This window comes from Solea solea, chromosome 13 (genome assembly GCF_958295425.1).
Source record: "Solea solea chromosome 13, fSolSol10.1, whole genome shotgun sequence".
NCBI lineage: Eukaryota > Metazoa > Chordata > Actinopteri > Pleuronectiformes > Soleidae > Solea > Solea solea.
Genome location: NC_081146.1, coordinates 14123748 through 14146739, shown reverse-complemented (window position 1 = coordinate 14146739; position 22992 = coordinate 14123748). Strand labels below are relative to the sequence as shown.

The 22992-nt window shown below is 40.0% G+C and overlaps 3 protein-coding genes across 12 annotated transcripts in view; all 3 read left to right on the top strand.

Annotated features, from left to right (window-relative positions):
• The first annotated feature begins 44 nt into the window (after positions 1–44).
• Positions 45–8227, top strand: LOC131470826 (B-cell receptor CD22-like). Of its 2 annotated transcripts, XM_058646835.1 has the most exons (12): positions 45–255; positions 335–661; positions 757–981; positions 1634–1912; positions 2063–2341; positions 3091–3248; positions 3318–3384; positions 4695–4776; positions 5787–5808; positions 5944–6045; positions 6170–6252; positions 6836–8227. In XM_058646835.1, exons 1-12 carry the CDS (start codon positions 213–215, stop codon positions 6903–6905), a joined length of 1737 nt encoding a protein of 578 aa, XP_058502818.1. In that variant the 5' UTR covers positions 45–212; the 3' UTR covers positions 6906–8227. The 2 variants fall into 2 exon arrangements, with proteins under 2 accessions (XP_058502818.1, XP_058502817.1); XM_058646834.1 differs by having other exon boundaries at positions 3091–3384.
• Positions 8228–8375: 148 nt separating this feature from the next.
• LOC131470827 (B-cell receptor CD22-like) lies at positions 8376–15562 on the top strand. Of its 2 annotated transcripts, XM_058646836.1 has the most exons (11): positions 8376–8848; positions 8947–9273; positions 9369–9593; positions 10246–10524; positions 10675–10953; positions 11702–11995; positions 13441–13522; positions 14101–14122; positions 14258–14359; positions 14484–14566; positions 15083–15562. In XM_058646836.1, the coding sequence occupies exons 1-11, from the start codon at positions 8806–8808 to the stop codon at positions 15147–15149; spliced, it is 1803 nt and encodes a 600-aa protein (XP_058502819.1). In that variant the 5' UTR covers positions 8376–8805; the 3' UTR covers positions 15150–15562. The 2 variants fall into 2 exon arrangements, with proteins under 2 accessions (XP_058502819.1, XP_058502820.1); XM_058646837.1 differs by lacking the exon at positions 14484–14566.
• Positions 15563–15751: 189 nt separating this feature from the next.
• The window catches only part of LOC131471268 (protein MTSS 1-like), a 46534-nt gene continuing 39293 nt past the window's right edge, over positions 15752–22992 (top strand). For 4 of the 8 annotated variants that reach the window (XM_058647749.1, XM_058647745.1, XM_058647748.1 and 1 more), the window contains exons 1-2: positions 15752–16293; positions 18441–18502. In XM_058647749.1, coding sequence (XP_058503732.1) covers positions 16222–16293; positions 18441–18502 — 134 coding nt within the window. In that variant the 5' untranslated portion in view covers positions 15752–16221. The remainder of the gene's footprint in view (positions 16294–18440; positions 18503–22992) is intronic. The other 4 variants (XM_058647743.1, XM_058647746.1, XM_058647742.1 and 1 more) reach the window with 1 other exon arrangement.

Here is a 22992-nt window from a genome sequence, read left to right as displayed (position 1 = left end):
TTGTGTATGGTTTAGGTTTAGAGAACATCCAACCTTATGCAATCAGCACTTTGAGTCAAGAAATCATCCCACTTCTGCTTTTCATTTCACACAGTTACTCTCTGGTTAAGTCTTTAGTCAGTCAGTTTGCTGTAGCTGGTGAGTACAGATACATTCTTGATATTTTACTGCCAGTGACTTTTTAGTAATCAACTTGTTATAGGCTCAGGTCAATGATGGGATATTTCATTCTGATGATTCTTGTTCTTGCGCCAGGTAAAAGAATAATGATTGACACTTATTATATATTATATCAATATGTATACAACAAATGTTTTATTGTTTTTGCCCAAAGGTGTTTGGAGTGGAGATTGGAGGGTGACCTTAGAGAGTCAGTGTGCTTTGAAGGGCACATCAGTAGTTATAAAGTGTGACTATGACTACCCTTCTGGTCATACTGTCACCGAGGTGCAGTGGTTAAAATGGTCTGTAGCCAGTCAGCGGGTTCCCCTCTCTGATCTGCCTTCACCTCCAGACTTTAAATATGTGGGCAACAAACGTGACGACTGTGACCTGAAGATCAATAACGTCCGACCCATGGATGAAGGATGGTACTATTTCAGTTTTGTGACAACGCGCGACACATGGAGAAGTAGATACTCCGCTTATTTGACTGTGCGAGGTAATGACAAAACAATGGACATTATTATAGGTCATTATTTTCACGACTTAATACGGTTTTTAGTAAAGATGAATGTGTTTCTGACCCTGGACCAGAGTTGACCGCCGTCGTGTGGCCGACCACTGTGTCAGAAGGAGATAATGTCCGACTGAACTGCGAGTCAGGCTGCCCTTCAATTCCAGGCATCGTCTGGTTCAGAGATGGACAAAGAGTGTCAGAACCAGAGTTCTGGGCCAGAAGAGAGGATGCTGGGACGTACCAGTGTGCCGTCTATGGACAAGAGAACGCCAGATCTGCCTCTGTGGCTCTGAATGTTCACTGTAAGTAGCAACTAACCACCAAAGCTCAAATGACAGGCTGTTTTCATCACATAAAGCAAACGTTACCAACCTTAACAATGCTTCAATTTAAATTCTGAAGATCACATCCTGAATACAGAACAAAACTCTCAATAAATAGCCCATAATAATTGAAAAAAAGACCTCACTGACATAGAGTGTCCTTGTGACAGTGAGTCAGTAAAAACAACACCTGGATGCTAAAGTGAAGCACAATTTGTTTGTATTAACAGCAGCATGATCATAATCAGACCTGATGTTCTCTGTAACTAAAGCCTATTGTTTTCAGATGAAGTACTCAGCGCACAAATAATGACACGATGAGAGAGAAGTAGGACTAGATGTACTTTTTAATGCAGTTCATACAAACCGGATAGTCCCTCTTTCACTGAAGACCTGTAAAGAGTTTCACCACAGCGGAATTCACACATTTATTTTGTGTTTTATTTACATGGTGCTAGTACATGGTTTATTTAAAATAATCTCAGTTAATCTCTGCTGTCCTCCAAAGGAAGGGAGAAAATAAGCATATACTCTAGTCTTTGCTTAATGCCTATAGTAATCTGCCCTCACACTACACTACATACTGTTTATACTCAGTCATTATTTTCATGTTTACTTTTCCTGTGGTCAGATGCTCCCAAGAATGTGACACTGTCCATAAGTTCACCAGCAGACATCGTCAGAGGAAGTTCAGTGACCTTCTCCTGCAGCTGTGAAGCAAACCCACCTGTGACACGCGAAGGATACAGTCTGTACAAGGAAGGACAGTTGGTCAGTTTAGGACAGACCCACACCATCATTGATATGCAGCCCAGTCACAGTGGACTGTACCACTGTCAAGCAGGGAACAGCATCAGCTGGATGGGCATTGACACGGTCAAATCAACTGAGATTCACCTTGATGTCCAGTGTAAGTGTGATGACATGTTGCTCTGAGGAGAAAATAAGCATACAGTATACTTTAGTCTTTGCTTTATGCCTATAGTAATCTGCCATCACACTACACTGTATACTGTTTTTACTCAGTCAGTATGTTCATGTTTACTTTTTCTGTGGTCAGATGCTCCCAATAATGTGACACTGTCCATAAGTTCACCAGCAAACATCATCAGAGGGAGTTCAGTGACCTTCTCCTGCAGCTGTGAAGCAAACCCACCTGTGACACACGAAGGATACAGTCTGTACAAGGACGGACAGTTGGTCAGTTTAGGACAGACCCACACCATCTTTGATATGCAGCCCAGTCACAGTGGACTGTACCACTGTCGAGCAAGGAACAGCATCAGCTGGATGGGCATTGACACGGTCAATTCGACTGAGATTCACCTTGATGTCCAGTGTAAGTGTGATGACGTGTTACTCTGAGATGATAGCCCAGTCTCCCTGTTTCTAAAGCAGGATGTGTCAAGACTGCGAAAGACTCGGGTGGAGAGGAAGTGTTGATGAAAATGTTCATGTGTCATATTTGCACATTTATCTCTTTAAGGAGGTCAACATTACAAGGTCAGTCAAAACCTGAATATTTAAAAGTTACTTCTCAAATTAGAAACCATGTCATCACAATGCATTCTCTAGCCCCTTACACTAACCTGAACCATCACAACTAAATCCCTAACCCTGAAACCAAGTCTCAACATGAGTGAGAACGGTCATATCAGAATCAATGTGGGCTTTTTGCCTACAAGCATGTGCTGAGCATTGTCATCACTGACCTGCACCAACAGCACAGCACAGCTAAACAACAATGGAGGAGAGAAAGAGAGATGTTCAAATCAAATTATGAATATATTTGGAGCAGTCAAGTCATGCACGTCAAATTGGAGGTAACCTATCAAAATTCTGCAGTGTTCCAGTGCAAATGTGTGATTTCTGTAGGAAAGTTACGTTCATGTGAAATTCAGATGCAAGACAGTTGTAGGTATTTCTAAAAACCTAAAGATTAGCATATCGATATCTCTCGTGTTACTCTTTTTCCCTCTTTTACTTTTTCCGGCATCCCTTTTCCCATTTAATCATCGAGTAGCCTTTACAAGGCTGCATTGTTGGAGAGCGACTACTCATTGAGTTTACACTGTCCTTTGTCTTCAGATGAGCCCATGAAAGTTTCAGGTTCAGTGGAGCCACAACAAGTCGCTGAGGGCGGCAGTGTGAATCTGACCTGCAGCAGTGTGGCTAATCCTGCAGCAGACAACTACACCTGGTACAGGAGGAGGACACATTCAGCCAACTCCAACTCTATTCTCCAGGTGGGCTCAGGACAGATGCTGTCTCTTCACTCTGTGGAGGCTTCTCACTCTGGACTGTACTTCTGCCAGGCCAGGAACAGTGTGGGGGAGAACAACTCAACTGAGGTGCTTCTCACCGTGGAGACAATGAATCAAGGTATGTGCCACTTTAGAAAAGTTACTTTTTTATAGTCATTATCCTCAAAAGAAGATCGCACTTTTTCCCAAAATGTTTGAACACATTTCCAGAAAGGGCCACACGATTGGTGAAGAGGACTATTACATTATTTTAAGTTTGAATCCCACCTTACCCAATTTTAAAGTTCTGAATTTCGTTCATAATACTTTATACACAATGTGTGTTTATACTTCCAGGGGGGTACATTTAGCATTTAAAGTGAATCAGAGTGCTGCAAAAATGAATAATACTGCCTTTACATGCTGGTTTTGGCAAAGATTGAACTGAACCTTATAATAACAATAACCCTCTCACGTAAATACAGTCACGGTGATGTTGGCAAGGTACTTTTTTTGAAAACAAAACTGGATTCTAAATATAAAAACAGATACCATGTAAAGTCTATACATTATTGTCTGAATTAGTGTACAGTGTGAAATTCAACTCATTCATTTAAATATCTACTTCCTCTTCTCTGCAGCCCACCTGATGTTTTCTGCCTCATAAAAGTCAGACTGTTGAAACTCCCTCCAGGTCAAAGGTCATCTCCCTGACCAAGCCCTGTGTCTTGTACAGGGAAAATACTTTTGCATGGCAGTAGATAAACTTCCCTGGCACATCAGGGAAACAGGCATGAATGTTAGGGCTGCCTGGCCCTCCACTTACTTTGAAAAGTCCAAAACGTTCTTAAAATATGTCGAGGAACGTGAAAAAGACGCTGTCTTCTGTTTCTCTGCTGCCGCCACTTCTTCTCACTCAGAAGAAAAAAACGTCTCCTTACTGTTATGTTTCCAAGTGGGAAACAGCGCCCCCAAAAACCTACTTGTGGTCAAAAATATATAGTGTGGGTACCTCAGGACCTTTTATGCCCTTTTTTGCACTCAACACACGAACATCAGAAAACAAAGGTCCTGTATCCAAAATAATTGTGAAACTAAAAATCCTACAAAAGTTCATCAAGTCTTTGTGAAAATAAAATAAAGGATAAGTTGTACTGGCAGAAATATGTAATCTACTACCAGCTGTAAATGATACAATTCAAAGTCCTGTGTGGTTTTGTGGACTTGGTCTGTGATATATGATGACCGTGTGGTGCGTCATTTTGGTCCTCAAGTTGTCATTCTGTCTGATGTGAGCATTATGACATTTTTTTTTTAAGTCCTAACTAAAGTTTTGCAGGCAAAAGCAAAAATGTCATGGGGCCCCCGGGAAATTTCTTCCTCCAAAGGGGGGCCCAACAGAAAAAGTTTGGGAACCACTGTTTACAGTAAATGTGTGTTCCTCCTCAGGCAGCCAGTCCTACCTAATCATAGCTGGACTTGCAGGACTCATTGTTATAGTGGCTCTTGTGACAGCTCTTCTTCTGTTCTGGTGAGTATGAGCAGACTTTGAGACACGTTTTGGTGTAATGTTGCTGCTGTGTTTCCCACTATTACAGAAAAACATCTCAAGAATATGACACCACAGGATTGAGCAGTTGAGAGTTTTGTTCTGCCCATGACCAGATTTGTACATAAGCAAAAATGTAACACATTATTTAAGTAAACAGATAACATTATACCTTTTGGCCATAACTGAGATGCTCTGTGTAGTGTTTTCAAATTATATATACAATATATACAATGTAGTACATCATTAAAATGTGTATAACTTTGTCATTTTCCTATCCCAAAACAAAGAACAAAGTACTCAGAGAGCACCTACTTCCACATTTCAATCATTTAAATGTCATTTAAATCTGTATTTTATGCTGCTCACAAACAAACACAGTGAGCAACCAGAGGTGGAAAAAGTAATGAAATATTCTACTCAAGTAAAAGCACCACTATTTTGATAGCATTTTACGTAAGTAAGCAAAAGTAAAAAAAAAAAAGTATTAGCTTGTTTATAATGTATTAAGAGTAAAAGTTACTTAATTACTTTTTAACAAGGTTGGAGTTATTTCACAAATCTTGCATGAATTGTTTAATTAAAGGCACATCTTTACTAATTAAAGCGCTGACAAAATAAAATATGTAAACACATAATGTAATGTGTAATGTGCCAAATCACCTGTCCTCATCATTCACTGCCAAAGTTTCCGGTGTGTGTATTATTTTATTTTTTTAATTCAGGCCAGCATTTGTTTTTACTTTGTAATGGATGTGATTTAAAATGTAGTGAAATACAATACGTCCAAAAAAAACCAAAAAGTAAAATTACAAATTTAGTACAAAAAGACCATACTCAATTGCAGTAACGTGAGTACCCTCCTTGGCAGAATTAATACTATAATTTAGCTGATATTTCTACCTGCAATATCCCCCAGTGTCCACCAGGGGGCCATGTGAGGCACTTATTTCTAGTGTTATGTGTAACAATTATTTGTGTTCTTTTGTCAGGAAGAAACTAAGAGCGCAAAACGTAAGTGCACACAGTAAACTAATTGAAATGAGTAATCTGTATGTGATCAGTGATATAATTCAAATGATTAAATAAAACATTATTCTCCTGTGAAAGAAAACCTGACGTTGTTTCCTGTTCTGTCCTTGTCTGCAGGCTGTGTCTGGCTCCAGAGTAAATGGCTTGAGCTCATCAGTCAGAGAAGATCAGCTCGACACCATTTATGCCAACATCACAGTTCCATCCTCTCCCCCTCTTGTAAGTGCTGATCGGGTCGTGCTTCTCATTCACAGATGAACTCAAAAGCATAAATGTTCAAATGCAAAGACGCAGCACCATATTTCATTTTTTTAATGAATTCACTGCTCTGCTCTCGCTTCAGACCCCAACTTCTGACGAATCTGAAGTAATCTACTCGACTGTGACCATCAAACACAAAGCAACTAATGTTTCACCTCACATAAAGTATGTACTCTGTCCATACATGTAACACTGCACAGCTAATATTTTGTTTCATTTGTGACTTTCAGTCAAGTCTAGTTCATGCCAGTGTCTTTTAGACCGTTACAAAACAACATCAATTGGTGTGAAAGGACCACATTTTTCACCAGACCAAGAAAAATTAAACCTGTAGCCAGGACTTCACAATAACTTTATGCATTACCTGTTTTACTTTGTTTTAAATCCTCACTCTGTAAAGCAGGGGTCTCTGACTCAAACCACCTTAAAAGTCATTTCAAATGTGAGTATAGTGCCCTCCTGAAACACCAAACAGACGTTTGTCTTAAAGGCAACAACATTATTAAATCATCTGGAACTTTGCTCTGACCTTGTGAGACCACACTGAATTTGAATGTGCTTTGCCTTCACCCAAGAAAACCAAAAACAAAACACAAAGCCTTTCACTTCCATGTTAGTTATCTCTCAACAGTTGAGGTACTCTACCTTAACATCAAATCTAGTTCAAATGTCAATATTAGCATGTGTAGACACAGGAACAATGCCCAGTGCATTAATACTTTCATTTATATCATCGTTTTCTCTGCAGGTCCAAAGCAGAAGCAGAGGAGGAGAATTCTGTGATCTATGCTGCTGTGGCTAAATCCAGAGGATCCTGATCTTAACACAATAGTGGACAGGAAACAACCATTTTTGTTCAAATTGTGAAAGAGTGGTTCAGGGAGCATGAGACATCATTTTCACACATGGATTGGTGTCACGACCGAACAAGGATTTGAACCCAATAGCACGACTCAGAGACAACTTCAAAAAGTATCACAATTTATTGCACAAAGTCAGTCAGTCAGTCATCATCTACCGCTTTATCCTCTGCTAGAGGGTCGCGGGGGGTGCTGTGCCAATCTCAGCTACATCGGGCGATAGGCGGGGTATACCCTGGACAGTTCGCCAGTCCATCGCAGGGCCACACACAGAGAGACAGACAAACAACCATTCACTCTCACACTCACTCCTATGGTCAATTTAGATTGTCCAATCTACCTATCCCCACATCGCATGTTTTTGGACTGTGGGAGGAAGCCGGAGAACCCGGAGAGAACCCACGCACACACGGGGAGAACATGCAAACTCCATGCCTTGTTCCAACCGGGGCTCGAACTCGGGTCTTCTCGCTGCAAGGCGAGAGTGCTAACCACTACCCCACCGTGTGGCCCTATTGCACAAAGTATCAAACATTAATCACTCTCCAAGGAGGAAAAGTAACAACAGAAAATCACCCTATCGTGGAATCACTAAATAAGCAAAAGGGCAAAAATAACTAATTATAATGGGAGGAGACAAAAGGTTTGGGCAAAGTGCCAAATCAAAATCACTCTTCACGAGGAAAAACTCAGAATGCTCAAAAAAGCAAGACAAAGTCACAAATAAGAAACACAAAGCCTGACAAACAATTTATGTGGCATGGACTGGCGTGGGTTCTCTGGCATGACATGACAAGACGAACTGGCACAGGGCAAAGGGAAGCACAGGCTATATATGCACTTACACCCGCCCAAGGTAATGGGGAACAGGTGGAAACAATCAGGGCGGGGACGATAATCAGACTGGCGGGAAACCCACAGGGGAAGGGCAAGTTATCTGAAACAAGAGGAAAGAGAGATGTCAAAGTAAAACAGGAAGTCACGAGACAACAGATACAAGACAAAACTAAACATAACTTAACACAACTTCCTAGATATGACAATTGGCCACAGAGTCCATACCTTAACCCCATTGAGCATCTTTGGGATGTGCTGGAGAAGGCTTTGCTCAGTGGCCCGACATCATCAATACAAGAGCTTGGTGAAAAATCAATGCAACACTGGACGGAAATAAATCTTGTGACATTGCAGCAGCTTATGGAAACAATGCCACAGTGAATTGGTTCCCTATTTTTGTCTAAATGACAACCTTCGTTAAATAAATGAACATTTTCTGGTGAGACTTCGTCGTGGCGTCCCTTGTGTGGTCTCCTGCGAGTCGTGCTTCATCTTTAAAAGGAGGCCGTTACAGGTGGTGACTTTTTTTTTGGCCAGGCAGTGTATAACAATAGTCTTGTCATTTTTAGACATTTTCATGCAGAAATATTACATATGATGTCTTTCATACTTTCATAAATTCTAAAGTCTAAAATAACACGTCCCACAGAGACTCTGTGACATTTTACATAGAGGGTGAAACTGAGAATAAAATGATGTCCTGAGCACATGTTATTTTCATTTACTGAACAAACACTGTATTGTTCTGTGCCGCCTGTTGTGTCTCGAGAGTGTGGAGTTTACCCGTGCACACCCAACATATCTAACGTTTGTGTATGGATTAGGTTTTGAGAACATCCAACCTTATGCAATCAGCACTTTGAGTCAAGAAATCATGCCACTTCTGCTTTTCATTTCACACAGTTACTCCCTGCTTAAGTCTTTAGTCAATCAGTTTGCTGTAGCTGGTGAGTACAGATACATTCTTGATATTTTACTGCCAGTGACTTTATAGTAATCAACTTGTTATAGGCTCAGGTCAATGATGGGATATTTCATTCTGATGATTCTTGTTCTTGCGCCAGGTAAAAGAATACTGATTGACACTTATTATATATTATATCAATATGTATATGTTAATGCAAGATAAAATCAACAAATCTTTTATTGTTTTTGCCCAAAGGTGTTTGGAGTGGAGATTGGAGGGTGACCTTAGAGAGTCCGTGTGCTTTGAAGGGCACATCAGTAGTTATAAAGTGTGTCTATGACTACCCTTCTGGTCATACTGTCACCGAGGTGCACTGGTTTAAACAGTCTGTAGCCAGTCAGCCAGTTCCCCTCTCTGATCTGCCTTCACCTCCAGACTTTAAATATGTGGGCAACAAACGTGACGACTGTGACCTGAAGATCAATAACGTCCGACCCATGGATGAAGGACCGTACTATTTCAATTTTGTGACAACGCGCGACAGATGGAGTAGTAGATACCCCGCTTATTTGACTGTGCGAGGTAATGACAAAACAATGTACATTATTATAGGTCATTATTTTCACGACTTAATACGGTTTTTAGTAAAGATGAATGTGTTTCTGACCCTGGACCAGAGTTGACCGCCGTCGTGAGGCCGACCACTGTGTCAGAAGGAGATAATGTCCAACTGATCTGCGAGTCAGGCTGCCCTTCACGTATAGGCATTGTCTGGTTTAGAGATGGACAAAGAGTGTCAAAACCAGAGTTCTGGGCCAGAAGAGAGGATGCTGGGACGTACCAGTGTGCCGTCTATGGACAAGAGACAGCCAGATCTGCCTCTGTGGCTCTGAATGTTCACTGTAAGTAGCAACTAACCACCAAAGCTCAAATGACAGGCTGTTTTCATCACATAAAGCAAACGTTACCAACTTAACAATGCTTCAATTTAAATTCTGAAGATCACATCCTGAATACAGAACAAAACTCTCAATAAATAGCCCATAATAATTGAAAAAAAGACCTCACTGACATAGAGTGTCCTTGTGACAGTGAGTCAGTAAAAACAACACCTGGATGCTAAAGTGAAGCACAATTTGTTTGTATTAACAGCAGCATGATCATAATCAGACCTGATGTTCTCTGTAACTAAAGCCTATTGTTTTCAGATGAAGTACTCAGCACACAAATAATGACACGATGAGAGAGAAGTAGGACTAGATGTACTTTTTAATGCAGTTCATACAAACCAGATAGTCCCTCTTTCACTAAAGATCTGTGAAGAGTTTCACCACAGCGGAATTCACACATTTATTTTGTGTTTTAATTGACATGGTGCTAGTACATGGCTTATTCAAAATAATCTCAGTTAATCTCTGCTGTCCTCCAAAGGAAGGGAGAAAATAAGCATATACTCTAGTCTTTGCTTAATGCCTGTAGTAATCTGCCCTCACACTACACTACATACTTTTTATACTCAGTCATTATGTTCATGTTTACCTTTTCTATGGTCAGATGCTCCCAAGAAAGTGACACTGTCCATAAGTTCACCAGCAGACATCGTCAGAGGAAGTTCAGTGACCTTCACCTGCAGCTGTGAAGCAAACCCACCTGTGACACACGAAGGATACAGTCTGTACAAGGAAGGACAGTTGGTCAGTTTAGGACAGACCCACACCATCTTTGATATGCAGCCCAGTCACAGTGGACTGTACCACTGTCGAGCAAGGAACAACATCAGCTGGATGGGCATTTACATGGTCAAATCAACTGAGATTCACCTTGATGTCCAGTGTAAGTGTGATGACATGTTGCTCTGAGGAGAAAATAAGCATACAGTATACTTTAGTCTTCGCTTTATGCCTATAATAATCTGCCATCACACTACACTGTATACTGTTTTTACTCAGTCAGTATGTTCATGTTTACTTTTTCTGTGGTCAGATGCTCCCAATAATGTGACACTGTCCATAAGTTCACCAGCAAACATCATCAGAGGGAGTTCAGTGACCTTCTCCTGCAGCTGTGAAGCAAACCCACCTGTGACACGCGAAGGATACAGTCTGTACAAGGACGGACAGTTGGTCAGTTTAGGACAGACCCACACCATCTTTGATATGCAGCCCAGTCACAGTGGACTGTACCACTGTCGAGCAAGGAACAGCATCAGCTGGATGGGCATTGACACGGTCAAATCGACTGAGATTCACCTTGATGTCCAGTGTAAGTGTGATGAAGTGTTACTCTGAGATGATAGCCCAGTCTCCCTGTTTCTAAAGCAGGATGTGTCAAGACTGCGAAAGACTCGGGTGGAGAGGAAGTGTCGATGAAAATGTTCATGTGTCATATTTGCACAATAGCCTACAGACATTTATCTCTTCAAGGAGGTCAACATTGCATTACATGTTAGCAGACAAGGGAATTGAGTACAATCAGCCAGGGGTGGAGGTGAACTTGTGACCATGAAATCTTTTGCACACAGGGTACCAGTCTTAACCACTGAGCCACTCCACCCCCAATTTCAAGGTCCTTGTAATGTTGACCTCCTTAAAGAGATAAACCTGAATATTTAAAAGTTACTTCTCAAATTAGAAACCATGTCATCACAATGCATTCTCTAGCCCCTTACACTAACCTGAACCATCACAACTAAATCCCTAACCCTGAAACCAAGTCTCAACATGAGTGAGAACGATCATATCAGAATCAATGCGGGCTTTTTGCCTACAAGCATGTGCTGAGCATTGTCATCACTGACCTGCACCAACAGCACAGCACAGCACAGCTAAACAACAATGGAGGAGAGAAGTGATAGATAAAAATTAACATATCGATATCTCTCGTGTTACTCTTTTTCCCTCTTTTACCTTTTCCGGCATCCCTTTTTCCATTTAATCATCGAGCAGCCATTACAAGGCTGCAGAGTTGGAGAGCGACTACTCATTGAGTTTACACTGTCCTTTGTCTTCAGATGAGCCCATGAAAGTTTCAGGTTCAGTGGAGCCACAACAAGTCGCTGAGGGCGGCAGTGTGAATCTGACCTGCAACAGTGTGGCTAATCCTGCAGCAGACAACTACACCTGGTACAGGAGGAGGACACATTCAGCCAACTCCAACTCTATTCTCCAGGTGGGCTCAGGACAGATGCTGTCTCTTCACTCTGTGGAGGCTTCTCACTCTGGACTGTACTTCTGCCAGGCCAGGAACAGTGTGGGGGAGAACAACTCAACTGAGGTGCTTCTCACCGTGGAGACAATGAATCAAGGTATGTGCCACTTTAGAAAAGTTACTTTTTTATAGTCATTATCCTCAAAAGAAGATCGCACTTTTTCCCAAAATGTTTGAACACATTTCCAGAAAGGGCCACACGATTGGTGTAGAGGACTATTACATTATTTTAAGTTTGAATCCCACCTTACCCAATTTTAAAGTTCTGAATTTCGTTCATAATACTTTATACACAATGTGTGTTTATACTTCCAGGGGGGTACATTTAGCATTTAAAGTGAATCAGAGTGCTGCAAAAATGAATAATACTGCCTTTACATGCTGGTTTTGGCAAAGATTGAACTGAACCTTATAATAACAATAACCCTCTCACGTAAATACAGTCACGGTGATGTTGGCAAGGTACTTTTTTGGAAAACAAAACTGAATTATAAATATAAAAACAGATACCATGTCAAAAAAGATAAAGTAGAAATACACAGTAAATACTACTACAAACATAAAGTCTATACATTATTGTCTGAATTAGTGTACAGTGTGAAATTCAACTCATTCATTTAAATATCTACTTCCTCTTCTCTGCAGCCCACCTGATGTTTTCTGCCTCATAAAACTCAGACTGTTGAAACTCCCTCCAGGTCAAAGGTCATCTCCCTGACCAAGCCCTGTGTCTTGTACAGGGAAAACACTTTTGCATGGCAGTAGATATACTTCCCTGGCACATCATGGAAACAGGCATGAATGTTAGGGCTGCCTGGCCCTCCACTTACTTTGAAAAGTTCAAAACATTCTTAAAATATGTCGAGGAACGTGAAAAAGACGCTGTCTTCTGTTTCTCTGCTGCCGCCACTTCTTCTCACTCAGAAGAAAAAAACGTCTCCTTACTGTTATGCCAAGTGGGAAACAGCGCCCCCAAAAACCTACTTGTGGTCAAAAATATATTACATCCGTAGTGGTACCTCAGGACCTTTTATGCCCTTTTTTGCACTCAACACACGAACATCAGAAAACAAAGGTCCTGTATCCAAAATAATTGTGAAACTAAAAATCCTACAAAAGTTCATCAAGTCTTTGTGAAAATAATATAAAGGATAAGTTGTACTGGCAGAAATATGTAATCTACTACCAGCTGTAAATGATACAATTCAAAGTCCTGTGTGGTTTTGTGGACTTGGTCTGTGATATATGATGACCGTGTGGTGCGTCATTTTGGTCCTCAAGTTGTCATTCTGTCTGATGTGAGCATTATGACACATGACGAATTTCCGACAGGACCAACATCTTTAAATGCAGCCTTTTTCAAACTGGGGGGCGTGGAGACTCTCCAGGGGGCGCGAGTTCTGTTTTTTTTTTTAAGTCCTAACTAAAGTTTTGCAGGCTAAAGCAAAAATGTCATGGGGCCCCCGGGAAATTTCTTCCTCCAAAGGGGGGCCCAACAGAAAAAGTTTGGGAACCACTGTTTAAATGTGTGTTCCTCCTCAGGCAGCCAGTCCTACCTAATCATAGCTGGACTTGCAGGACTCATTGTTATAGTGGCTCTTGTGACAGCTCTTCTTCTGTTCTGGTGAGTATGGGCAGACTTTGAGACACGTTTTGGTGTCATGTTGCTGCTGTGTTTCCCACTATTACAGAAAAACGTCTCAAGAATATGACACCACAGGATTGAGCAGTTGAGAGTTTTGTTCTGGCCATGACCAGATTTGTACATAAGCAAAAATGTAACACAAATTTAAGTAAACAGATAACATTATACCTTTTGACCATAACTGAGATGCTCTGTGTAGTGTTTTCAAATTATATATACAATATATACAATGTAGTACATCATTAAATTCAGGCCAACATTTGTTTTTACTTTGTAATGGATGTGATTTAAAATGTAGTGAAGTACAGTACTTCCAAAAAAAACTAAAAAGTAAAATTACAAATTTAGTACAAAAAGACCCTACTCAATTGCAGTAACGTGAGTAAATGTAATTCATTACTTTACACATCTGTGAGAAACATAACCTCCTTGGCAGAATTAATATTATAATTTAGCTGATATTTCTACCTGCAATATCCCCCAGTGTCCACCAGGGGGCCATGTGAGGCACTTATTTCTAGTGTTATGTGTAACAATTATTTGTGTTCTTTTGTCAGGAAGAAACTAAGAGCGCAAAACGTAAGTGCACACAGTAAACTAATTGAAATGAGTAATCTGTATGTGATCAGTGATATAATTCAAATGATTAAATAAAACATTATTCACCTGTGAAAGAAAACCTGACGTTGTTTCCTGTTCTGTCCTTGTCTGCAGGCTGTGTCTGGCTCCAGAGTAAATGGCTTGAGCTCTTCAGTCAGAGAAGATCAGCTCGACACCATTTATGCCAACATCACAGTTCCATCCTCTCCCCCACTTGTAAGGGCTGATCGGGTCGTGCTTCTCATTCACAAATGAACTCAAAAGCATAAATGTTCAAATGCAAAGACGCAGCACCATATTTCATTTTTTTAATGAATTCACTGCTCTGCTCTCGCTTCAGACCCCAAGTTCTGACGAATCTCTAGTGATCTACTCGACTGTGACCATCAAACACAAAGCAACTAATGTAACGCCTCACATAAAGTATGTTCTCTGTCCATACATGTAACACTGCACAGCTAATATTTTGTTTCATTTGTGACTTTCAGTCAAGTCTAGTTCATGCCAGTGTCTTTTAGACCGTTACAAAACAACATGAATTGGTGTGAAAGGACCACATTTTTCACCAGACCAAGAAAAATTAAACCTGTAGCCAGGACTTCACAATAACTTTATGTATTACCTGTTTTACTTTGTTTTAAATCCTCACTCTGTAAAGCAGGGGTCTCTGACTCAAACCACCTTAAAAGTCATTTCAAATGTGAGTGCAACTCCTATAGTAACTTTGCTCTGACCTTGTGAGACCACACTGAATTTGAATGTGCTTTGCCTCCACCCAAAACAAAACAAAGCCAGTCACTTCCATGTTAGTTATCTCTCAACAGTTGAGATACTCTACCTTGATATCAAATCTAGTTAAAATGTCAATATTAGCATGTGTAGACACCGGAACAATGCCTAATCCACTAATACTTATTCATATCACCGTTTTCTCTTCAGGTCCAAAGCAGCAGAGGAGGAGGATTCTGTGATCTATGCCACTGTGGCTAAATCCAGAGGATCCTGATCTTAACACAAGTGCAATGATGGACAGAAAACCACCCCTTTTGTTCAAGTGTTTAAATGCTTTTTTATTAACATTATTATTATTATTATTATTATTATTATTATTATTGTTATTATTATTATTATTATTATTATTATTATTATTTTTGTTATATTTTGTAATTATAACAGATTTATTTTTGTTTTACATGGCCATACTTTATGTCAATGCAGGTATTTCATAAGAAATAGGAGACATGCCACAGAGGGAGAGGCACTATTTAATTCCAATAAAGATGATGATAAATCCTGTATTTCATCAGTTGCAGTTACTGAAATTCACCACTGTGGAGCAGTACAATCTCTGAAATGTAACCCTCCTTATTGAAATGTGGTTTTATTTTATCCCTTGGTTTTTTTTTTACTAAAATCCACTTTTCCAACAATTGTTTCACTATTTTCTTTTGATATAATTATTATCATTATTATTATTATCGTTCTAAATAAACATAAATCTCGATTTTTACCAACTTTGGAACTGTGGATGATTTATTTTGGTAGAAACGATTGACCGGAAGTGAATCTCTTTCTTTGTTCCGGCTGACTTGACTCGACTTGACTCTTGTTTCTCCTCTGTTCGGTTGTTGTAAGTGGAGTCTACAGTCACAGCGGTTCACAGTGTGGGCTTTACCTGTCAGCAGACGCAGCGGCGTTTACAGCCACATTTCGTGGATTATTTCTCGTTTTCTTCCAGAAAACTCGTTAAAGGTTGTTTTAACGGCGCAGTCATGGCTACGACCGGGGCGACGTAGAGAGGAGAGGGGGGTTTAAATTTCTCTTCTCGTCCCGTCTGTTGACTTGAAGGCAACGGTGCAGCAGAGCAGAACCGAGCGACCTGAGTTTCTATGTGTGTTTGGCTGATATTTTAAAAGTTGTTATTCGCATTTTTCCCAGCAGCGGTATAAACATTTCTCCCGGGTTAGTTTTTTTGTTTTTCGGTTTACTCTTTGGAGCTTCAGAGTTTTGCCCAGGAGAGCTGGCGAACTGAGAGCGGCTCACTGAGTCGGGACTGACCGCTGGAGTTGGTCCTGAAAATGGAGGCTGTGATCGAGAAGGAATGCAGCGCGCTCGGAGGACTCTTCCAAACTGTGATCGCAGACATGAAAGTAAGACGATCTACCACTACTGCTACCTACTACCTACTACTACTACTACTACTTCTTCTTCAATACACACTTTCTAACCATAGTTATTTAAACTATATCACCCCAATGTAAAATTTGAACACAGTAGAGAACTAAAGTCACGTAACTTAAGCTAACATCTACTTCTGAACTTCAGTTAGAGACTCAAACGTTATAGGGCTTACAATTAATCAGTCAATTATTTTCGTAAATGATCGATTAGTTGTTTGGTCCAGAAAAATGTTCGTGTTTTGTACAAATATTTTCACTGTCACTGAAACTAGAACACATTATCATAAAAGAAGCTGAAATCAGAGAAACTTAAAAATAAAACCACTCTTATTAATTGACTAAATAAATGTTAATTAATGAAGTACTCGACTATTATTTGTCGATTAAAAAGATTAATTCATAACCCAATTTTCCAGTATTGATACAGCTAGTATAGTGTGTTGCTATGCTTCTATAAGGCCCCAACTAATGCTATTTATTGTCAATTAATCAATTATTAGATTATGCTATAAATGCCTTGATTTGTCCACAAACCAAATCCCCAGTTTTAGGTAAAACAATTTGATTTGCTGGATTCAGGTTGAAGTTGCTGCAGCAGCCACCATTGGATAAAAGCTAAATTTGGAAATCAGTCACACAACTAGGGCATCTTGTTTTTTGATGTTATTTTTGACTGACTGTGGCTGATGAGACAATTAGCAGATTTCCCAGCTGCTGTGCTCTTGACTGGAGGAATCCAGGGAATGTAGCTGCCAGGCTAGAAAAATCACCAACAGGCTCTGAAGGCTTTGACATGTGCGGGTCAAATGGCCAGCCACCAGGTCTACTGGAGTCAGGAAGTTTGTTATGAATACTACTCAGACAGTCAGCACTTCTCTCCATGCCTTGTATCACTTGACTAGGCAATTCATGGACCCCCTGTTTCCACACTGTTGGGTTACTATGTTGTCAGTGGAAATATGCAAATGAAATTGTGTATTTGCCTCCAACATAAAACACATTTTCGGTAGTGCCTCACAGCTCAAAGTGACTTTGCAGTTAAAATCAGGTTGTTCCCAAATGGGGGTCCAGGTCCAAGGCATGCTGCAAGTTTTCAGATTAGGCCTATATTTGTGTTTTAAAAGGTCCCAGACAACAATGGAATCTTAAATAGTTCTTAAATTGTCACATAGTCATGTGGTCATTCCTACAGAAATACCCGATGGGTTCCCCTGTATACTTTAATTTTATATTTTAGTAGATGCTTAACATAATTGAGATCTATTGGGAATCTATTATAATCTATTGGCAAGAGTGAGGAAATGCAGAGGAGCTGGTGTGTCATGGTACTGGTGAAGTGTTTGATATGGAGCTGGTAGACTTTTACTCAAATAGATGCCAAGGCAATGACAGTAGAGAGAGAGAAAGAGGGGACAGTGATAAAAAAAGAAACAAAAGTGATGTAAGGGAGATCAAGAGACTCAAAGGGAGGGGTGGGAGATGGCTGGTTGTTGGGTGTAATATTTGGCACCATAACACGACATTTCTCAGGTCTTTGACAGTCGTAACACACCACTGGCAAACATGTGGTCATGCTATATCCAACACTCTATCATGTGCTGTCTTATCACTGTGTTAACATCCTCTTGTCAGTGCATTAGGCCACTTGTTCTCCATGATAGTTTGGACAAAAGACTCTTCAACTATTTTAAGCTCACGACCAGAACTGGGTAAATTAAATTTAGAGTTCCATTGGGAACCAGGCTCATCATAACATAGTATTAGTGCCCTTGTTGTGCAGAAGAGGCATGTGACCCATTTTACAACATGCAAGGCAAAATTTCATTGCCTTTTGTCCAGGTAATAGATTATATAGTGATGTAAAGAAGTTAAACTAAGAGCAAAATGAAAATATCTGTGACTAATCTACATGCTTTATTTTAAATTCTAAAAATTATAAATATGGGAAAACACTTTTAGAGGTGACTCATGAGTGGGGTTACATGAGGAAACCGTGTAAGCCCTGGTTTCTGTTTAACCCTGTAGATAAGGTCAGTGTAGCCCAATGTTGTTGTGAAACAATGAGAATTCTTGAATCTGTCCTGATGGTTGTGTCTGTCTTGTTTTTATTCCCACAGAGCAGCTACCCTATTTGGGAGGACTTTATCACCAAGGCTGGCAAACTGCAGTCGCAGCTCAGGTGAGTGCGTGACTATATACAAGTACAAAATATGTCAATGTTTCTGTCACATTGCCCGTGGATGGAATCTATACAGAGCTATTACAGTGATTAAAACTGCAAAGAGGGAGAGCAACATTTGTGCTGATTCATTTAGCTGTTCCCGTAACCCGAAAAAAAAACACACTGATATAATTGAATATATAGTAGTAGTAGACTTTTATCGTAATGTGTATTTATACTACATGTTGACACACAAAACAAATAGAAATGTAGCAAAAAGTGAATAAATCATATTGTACATGTTGCATGTGACTTAAATATCTACTGAAGCTGGAACTGGCATGTATTGGAAAGGGAAAAACCTCTGTGATATTTGCATAATATCTCTGTTTACTATCTTGTACTCCTAAATCAACCTTTGCATTTTATTTGGCTTTTAAATATCAGTCGATATTCTTCCCAAGAAAAATGGCCACGTGTCCTGAGTCAAACAAGCAGTCATGTTGACGTAAAAGCCCAATGTCTTAACAATGCTGTCCGTAGGTCAATATCTACCCTTCTGGTTTTATTTTAATCTTTTTAATTAATTATTAGATTATGCTATAAATGCCTTATAGGGAAAAAAAATAACTTTAATTTGTTTTTCTAACACTGTGAATGTACACACCTCCTGTCAAAATTATTCCATGTCTTTAAAGAACAATAGATGCCAGACCCGGTCACCTCTCCTAGTTGGTTTTAAGTGGCCACGTGTCAGGAGACACACAAGTTATGGCGGCTGAAATAAAAGCTCATTGTTGAGCATGTACAGTAAATACGGATGTCCTGGGGTCTGAATTATTCTTTGATTGACAATACTGGACATTTCTCTCCCATTTTAAGTAACCACGTGTCCTCAGACATACTAAGACTGACAGTTGTATAGAGGCTTTGGGGTTTCCAGGGGCCACACTGACCCGTTCTTCCATTTTTCTCAGTAGTAAGGCTGATTAATGGTGATATGTTATTTATGTGTGCTCTTAAATTAGAGGTTAAATATGTGACCTTGTCATGCTAAAAGCTTAGGGGAGTGTTTGTGGCCTGGTTGCTAATGACTGGCTGTTGATTAGTTTGATGTCTGTGCACCAGGACACCAGGGCAATGATGAAAGTACAGATGGAGGGAGATGGAAAAGTATTGATGAAAGGTAGATGTGAATGAGTGCAATGAGAACAGTTTTCGTGAATAAATGATGGACATTTAGAAATGGCGTACCTCAAATGTTACAAAATGCGTTTGCAAAATGTGTGTAAATATTTTTTAATGGTGGATTCAGTGTGCAAGAGGAGCAATGTGTGGACTGATGAGGAAACCATACTGTTCCTCCACCTAGTGCAAGAAGCAAATATTACTACAATAATAAACTGATGAAGCACCTTTAATCAGCAGCCATTGGGGCTCTTGCGCCTTGTGTTCTCTCTGTGGGGATATGGACTTTTGCATCACCTGCTGCTTATCTTGATGAACAAACTCCCAATATTCACAACAGCACAGATAAATGAACATTTTCTAACAATGAAACTTTGAAAATTTAGTTACAATTTGCCATACATTTCATTGGTCAAACTAGTTTAATGACTGCTCAATTCATTTAAATAGCTGCCTGTCTTTAGTCCAGTGTAACAATATGCTGTGATGCATAATCATTGACCCATAGCTAAGAGGAGCAGCTAATGAGATGCATTCAAGGACCCTGGTAAATTTCATAACATCCTATATATCTACCGTGTGTCAGGCTTAGAGGAGCACGTTCAAGATGCATTCAAGAAATCTCTTAAATATCATCACTTTTGCAAACACCCACCAAATGCTTGCTGCCACTGCACCTTGTGATAATAGATGCACCACAAATGAGGTAGTCATTGGAGGAGAAAGATTGTTTTGTATAAATACAATCATTGATTAAACATTTGTCTTGTATCTTTTTAATTATGAAGTCACGGTAACTGATGGGATTTTTTATAATCATGCTAATAATCAAATACTTATGCCCACCCCTAATAAAGAGACAACTAAATTTAAGCAGTGCAGCATGATGAAGCTTGGCCTATGTCTATGGAGTGTGCTGGGCTTACTCACGGTGACCTACAAATAAGACTTTGTCTGCTTTAAAGCTGGTCTCCAAAACTAGCAAGTAACCCCTTTGACTGCTGCATATCCCCCCACCCAAGGACCCCTGTAATCTGTTTTGAGACTTGACTTCATAGAGGGGCTCACACACACAGACACACCTTCCCACTTTGGCCTGGATAAGTGACTAGCCAGCAGTGGTAGCAACAAATGTCTATTTGTGTAATGACGTCCTGAGGCAGACTGCTCTGTAATTTAGCCCCTTTTGCTCCCCTCTCACAAAGCAACTAGGAAATCAACCAATTACAGTGTTGGCTGTTCTGTCTGTTTTTGGTCCAAATATGGTCGGTGTGTGTTGTTTCTGGTATTATATAGCCATCTTACATGCACACATACACATGAACACAGTACGCACTCTGGGTGGAATACAGGCTGGCTGATTTCTAATCACAGTCCCCTCTTAACTTGTCAGTGTTTGGTCTTTTTTTGGTGGGTCATGTTTAATGCCGCTGGGTCCGAGCCAGGTTTGCACACAGTAAAAGTTCATCTTGTGATGCAAAAAGACCTCAAAGCTTTAAATTCAGCTTTTGAACTATGTGATTACAAAATTGTGCTCAGGAAGGAGGCCAATAGTATTTTGATGGTAGACAGACGCCACATAAATAGATTGAACAGGTTCATAAACAGTTGCACGTTAATCCCTACAACCAGAGTACTATTTTAGTTAGATATGTTAATATATATTAATTTTGTATGTATGTATGTGTTTACAGCTTAGCTGTTAAAAACAAATGATTTGCTTTTCGGAGGAAAGTGTGAGATATGTGTCTCTTTGATGTTACAGATGTTTGTATTCAAACTTGGTCTGTCTTTCCTCTATAATGTCTCTGCAGCAATGCTCTTTCACTTTTGTTATTCTGTCTCCAGTCTTACTTATCATAAAAGTATCAAAACATGTAAAAAAATTAATTGTTGCTAATTGTAGTGTACCGAAAAAGTTTGTTATTTTGTTATAATTTGTTAGCATTTCTCTTGTTAAAGCATGGAACACATTATCTTGCAGATGATCATTATGTGTAGTCGTAAACGGCCGCACACTGTACTTCAGTGTATGGTTTTCTCTCATATTAAAAGCCAAATTCTTCAGCCAAAACCACTTCCATGAAAACCTGTTTTAAATTAATGAGTTAAACTTGACTCAACAAGACTTGGCTGCAAATGCATGATCCATTTCATAGACCATTGTGTACATGTTATAAATTAGTGGAGGCAGATATCAGCTGGAGGTTCCTCGGGTACCCACGCTGGGCTGTAAATAGAAAGGAATCCGTGTGTGCCTGCGTGTATGTTTCTTTTTCCATTTGTAGGACACACCCTTGGATCTTCTGGTCAGCTCTGCAACAACATAGGACTTATCAGGCAGAATCATTTTAAGTTTCTGAGTGATAATAAAGATAGTTCTGAATGGGTCAGAGAAGTAGAAGAATGTTAACTCAATTTTTTGTTGTGAGACTCATAATGAGGTGGCAATTATCCTCATAAGAGCTCCCAGGGCCAGGTCATTCTTATTGTGTTCCACGTCCATTGAGAGTTGAATGTGCGTACATGCATGTGGTTCCGTTCATACTGAAACAACGGTCTGCGTCAGGCTAGTGTTCCACACATGCATACTTGGTCTTGCATTCCATTCCAGCTGTGGCAGTTTCTCACCAGGGGTTCACCCTCTTTTGTATTTCCTTGTATGCTTCGAGCGCTTAGTTGTACATTTGTGGGAACCAGTGGATCTCCTCTCATAACCTCAAGCAAGTGTCCATGGTTGCTGTCTTTTTCATTGTTTATCGTGTGATTAAAACAAGAGCATTTGATGGCACTCGGTGTCCACAGTCCACTCAGGGCCCATCCATGTGGATGTCAGTGGAAATGGCTGGATGACAAAATTTACGTTCTCAGTGCAAAGACGACATATGTAGACTTCGCCAGTTTACTTTCCCCTTAAGAATATCACCCGAGCCAAAAGCTCATGCAGGAAATTAAGTTCTGCAAATACCTTTCTCACATTGTTCAATACACATAATAAAAGACACACTATTAAGTTTCCTTAAAAAAACACTGGTTCCCTCTGCACATCAAACATGAGAGTCACTGTGCTACAGCTATTGTTTTGCACAGTGGTGAAAGGTATGAGTCTGGTTGTTTATGGATTCCTAGGTTGTTTTAAAAAGGTTTCTTGTTGGCCCATGGAAGATAACAGGTGTTTTCAAATCAAGGCACATGGAGTCAGAACAAACAAGCTTTTGTTGCTGAATATGCTTTGGAAAATTTGGAGTCTGTTGCGTTTCTTTGTGTGACATGAGTGATAGCTACTCTTCTCTGCTGAGGAGATCAGATATCACACATGC